This window comes from Palaemon carinicauda, chromosome 22 (genome assembly GCF_036898095.1).
Source record: "Palaemon carinicauda isolate YSFRI2023 chromosome 22, ASM3689809v2, whole genome shotgun sequence".
Lineage (NCBI taxonomy): Eukaryota > Metazoa > Arthropoda > Malacostraca > Decapoda > Palaemonidae > Palaemon > Palaemon carinicauda.
Window position 1 is genome coordinate 60,183,660 of NC_090746.1, and position 5,000 is coordinate 60,188,659.

The 5,000-nt window shown below is 30.6% G+C and overlaps 2 protein-coding genes across 2 annotated transcripts in view; one reads left to right on the forward strand and one right to left on the reverse strand.

The window, feature by feature from the left end:
• Nucleotides 1-5,000, reverse strand: part of LOC137616477 (uncharacterized) — a 420,672-nt gene that overhangs the window by 272,085 nt on the left and 143,587 nt on the right. The gene's annotated exons all lie outside the window — the stretch shown is intronic.
• LOC137615899 (uncharacterized) overlaps nucleotides 2,405-5,000 on the forward strand; it is a 4,864-nt gene continuing 2,268 nt past the window's right edge. The window contains exons 1-4 of the mRNA XM_068345585.1: nucleotides 2,405-2,567; nucleotides 2,848-2,939; nucleotides 3,754-3,885; nucleotides 4,209-4,325. Coding sequence (XP_068201686.1) covers nucleotides 2,405-2,567; nucleotides 2,848-2,939; nucleotides 3,754-3,885; nucleotides 4,209-4,325 — 504 coding nt within the window. The remainder of the gene's footprint in view (nucleotides 2,568-2,847; nucleotides 2,940-3,753; nucleotides 3,886-4,208; nucleotides 4,326-5,000) is intronic.

The window sequence follows — 5,000 nt, forward strand, 5'->3', positions numbered from 1 at the left end:
TATATATATATATATATATATATATATATATATATATATGATTCAATTCTTCACTTGTGTACCAGTTAAAAAATATATGTGACAGACCACTAAAGGTCTACCTACTTGATTCCCCAGAAAATTGCATTTTCTAGGAAATATGTAGAACGAAAAAAGAAAGAACTCCAAACGTTAGAAAGAGACTAATTAAGCACAGACTGGAAGTAGCATTTTAAGAGTTTAGAACACGTAACTAAGATTTAAACAAGTGAGGTGATTTGGTATAATCTTCTTAAAGCTTAAGTTCCCTTAATTTCTTTTCTAATCTCAAGCTAAAGTTTCCTAAAGACCTCCAAAGCCTTTTGATCAACTGAGTTATAGTGCTAGAGAGAGAGAGAGAGAGAGAGAGAGAGAGAGAGAGAGAGAGATTACGTCACATGAAATATAAAAACAATTAAATCTCTTCATTGAGAATATTTTGTAGGACAAAACCACGCATTATATTAAAATCAGAATTAACATTGTTATCAAAACGACGATATAGTTATGGAGTAATTCAGTGTATCAAGACATACTAACCTCAGGACTCTTGGCACTGACTCAGCTGGCTGATTTCTACCCCCATGTCCTTCCATATCAATAGGTCAAGAATTTATATCATTTCCAATTTTGTCTCTTTCTCTTAACAAGGGAATGAAAGATGCCGTAATATATATGATGTTTGTTCCGATACAAGAGTCTTGGAAGATAAAAATTGATTTTTAAAAAAGCATAGAGTTTAAAAGAACAAGACATACTTATGCCATAGATAATTCATTGACTACAGTTGAAAATTGTGTTTGGATTTTGTTATTCAATAATTTGAATTTCCATTCATGTTCTATACCAAAAATCCTTTGACATTAACAACCATCTGCAGCTCCAACTTTAAATCTATCATATATCAAAGCTAAATAAAAATTTCAAATTACTTCAAGATTATACCATGAATACTTGCCAGGGCAACAGTACTTTATTATGACAGGTTTCTCCCCTTGGATCTGCGTAAATTCTATAATAAATATTACTTGGGGCTTAATATTTTTATGTATATAAATCACGAGTAATAGTGATGAATTTAATATGTATGTATGTTTACGTAGTTACATGCATGCTTATATTATATACATACATGCATGCTTATATTATATACATACATACATGTATATATATATATATATATATATATATATATATATATATATATATATATATATATATATATGAACAACACCAAGAAAATAAAGTGTATGAGAATTACGACAGGGTTCGTCTATTATTTATGATAATGTCAAAAGGGCTGATCCAGTGATAATCATTATTATTATTTTTTTTTCTTTAAACATTATTAAAAAAATTTCATATTTCGAATATGGTAAATCAACCCTTTCTCTTTTGCCTTTGCCACAAATAGAAAAGAATAGAAAGAAATGTATTGATAACAAATGTAAAACTGGGTTTGCCTCCTCATCTCAAACCGGCCAGACTTTCTTCTCATTCAGGTCTTAGAGAGAAAGTAGAAACAGCAATTTACACAAACACCCAAATCTCTATATATATATATATATATATATATATATATATATATATATATATATATATATATATATATATATGCGTGAGTGATAGTGTGCTTGTGAGTTTTAAATACATATACATGCATATGTATACATATGAACATATATACAGTATTTGTGTATGTATATATATGCATATGTCAATGTACATGTCAGAGGCTTTTGTCCTGCAATGGACAATTTATGGCTGATGATGATGATGATGATATATAAACAATATACAAATATATATCTTATATACATATGTACACACACATATACATATATATAAAGAGAGAGAGAGAGAGAGAGAGAGAGAGAGAGAGAGAGAGAGAGAGAGAGAGAGAGAGAGAGAGAGAGAGAGAGAGAGAGAAAATACTCATTATACACCCAGAATATTCGACCAATTACTCACTTAATAAGGCACGCCCTTGGACCGAGCCTTTATGCGGAACGCGTGTGAGGGCGTGGATCATCTTCACATACATCCGTATATATAGAAGAACGTGAAATCACCCAGCGTCAGTTACCGAACCCAAGACAAGGTAAGCAACATCGAATTGGACCAGCAGGTTCCCTCATTTCAAATGTTTATTCTGTCATTTGGTTTATCTGGTTTCTTTTCAAGGAATATTATTGCTCATAGCAGGTTCCTGAGGTCTGTTGAAATCCTCTAGGATTTCAGGGATGAAATTGCTCTTTTTATAATTTAATATATCATTCACTAATCTAAAAATATGTTTGATCTGTTAATTTTGAGGTTAATTCTTCCATTAGAACAATGTTGATATTAATTATCAAATATTAATCTGTTTTTTATTCTTTACATGATGTCGGATAATTTCTTCTTGCAGAGAAAACTTTCAACTGCAAAATCGTGTCAAATTGACTTGATTCCATGTACAATGATTTCTTTAGTTAATGCTAAACGCTCATTTCCAGTATCAAAATCAAAATCTCTCATAAACAATAAAGAGCTAAATGTCTGGCTCTGTACAGTTTATTAATATATTTCTTTCTTGTCAGCTGAGCAGAAAAAGAGAGGGAGTAGTCATTCCAGAGTGAGAGGGGGTACCTCGAGAGGTACACTCGGATACCACAATCTCCCATAAATTGCAGAACCTGCGGGTTGTAGCCAAGTTAGGAAAGGGGAAGGGGATGGAAAGGGTTGAATCTGTGAGTGTGCGTGTGAGTGCAATTTATCCGTCATTTTTTGACGGGTCGCTTACACTAGTATCTAATAAATAACCATTTTCCAAATGTGTCCTTCCAGACAAAATGAGCCGAGCTGTGATTGTTCTCCTGTCACTGGCGGCCATCGCCATGGCCCAAGAAGCTTTCCTGGAGAAATACAGCTTCACCAAGGTATTCATGAGATTTTGGAATCGAAGTTATTTGCATAGATAATTATTTATAGTAAAATTATTAATGATAAATCATGATATTTTGGAATGGAAGTAATTTTCATAGATAGTAATTTATAAATACATATAATTTATATATATATATATATATATATATATATATATATATATATATATATATATATATATATATATAAATAATATATATATACATATATACTAATATTAATGATATTTTGTGATAATTTGGAAGAGGTAATTTTCATAGACAATTATATAGAGGGAGTTCACGAGATTTTAGAATAAAAGCCATCTTCATAGATAATTATCTATAATGAAAATATCAAAGATATCATGAGATTTTTGAATAGATGTAATTTTCATAGACAATATATATATATATATATATATATATATATATATATATATATATATATATATATATATTATATATATATATATATATATATATATAATATATATATATCGAAATCACTAAAAATATTAATAATTACAGCCTGGTCCTAATCTTCACTTTCTTTAAAATATAAAAGAATTTTTTAAAATTGAAAAAAAAAAAACAGTACTAAATATCCAACGTTAACTAGTATCCACAGCCAACCCTGTTTAACAATATGGATGCATTTCCAAATAACAACGAATAAAACTGATAAGAACTTAATCCACGGAAAATCAAACTAAAACTATCAAATTGGAACTGTTTTTAAATACAGGTTATCTAAAATTCTGTGTTAGAAAATTCTCTTTTGAAGATAATAACCAAATTACTAAATTTGCTCTTCAACTGTTCACAGACCATGGCTACTTGTTTCGGCGAGGGTGTGTACTACGACTACCTGGCTAAAATCGGCATCGCCCAGAAGGAGTGTCTGCAGTTTCCAGTCTCCAATCTCCACAGACTGGACTTCTCCCTCTATTCTCAGCTGGTAAGTTGAAAGGTCAAGAGATTGAAAATTTTAAGTAGAGGATAGCGTTTTAAATCTATTAGACTTTTTATTTTATTCATAACGGGTATGGGAGAATATAAACTTGGAAATTTGTTATGAAAAGAGCTATTCTTCATCTGATATCATGAAAATATAAAAACCGTCAGATTGTACAGAAACATTATAAAAAAATATTTTTTTTCCAAATCCAAAACCCAGTAATAGAAGAAAACTACCCTATCTATCATAAAAAAATGAAAATACTTGAAAATTAATAAGAGAAAAAATACTATGCCATATTTTATCTGCTGAATCTTCCGCAGGGTTACCCTCTTCACTTCGGAGGGGACTCTTTGTACGTGCCCTTCCCTTCCTATCACACAGCACAACAAGGGCATTACGGCGTTCCCCACGGTTATCAGTCACTCCATTACAGAAAGGTAAAGTTACCCTTAATACCTTTTTCTTATTAAATTAATTAGACGATAGCAGATGACAATCTGTCAGGATCCTATTTTCACTTGTCTGAAAAAAGGGGCTTAATACTCTACCTTTATTTGTTTCAACAAAGGCTTAATATTCTAGCATTACTTAACCTAAAATGAGCTTATTATTTTAGCTTTACTTGGTACAAGAGAGCCTTAATAATCTAGCTTTACGTGGCACAAAAGGGGCCTATCATTCTAGCTATATTTGACACGCAAAGGGCTCAACCTTCAATACTTTCTCAGACTTAAAATAATGAAATGATCATTTAAGGCTGTGGAGACATTAATGTGATATTGATTTTCCGAAAATTTTAATGAGAAATCGAAAATGACAGGAATAAGAGAGTTTTTTTGCTTAGGTTATCTTACTGTTCAACTAGAGCAGTTGTTCTTACCAAGGATTCGCCACAAGGAGTTCCACTTACTCTATTTCACTAGACATTTTATAAACTACTACTATGAACCTTTTCATATTCAATCTTTATTACAAGATATATTTCAATACAAAAGAAAAATTGTTTCTTGTATCCAAACGATTAAAATCAAATTTCTCCTCACATAACAGAAAAAAATATTTCCATAAACATGTAGCAATTAACCATATTAATATCAGTATATACACCCAAC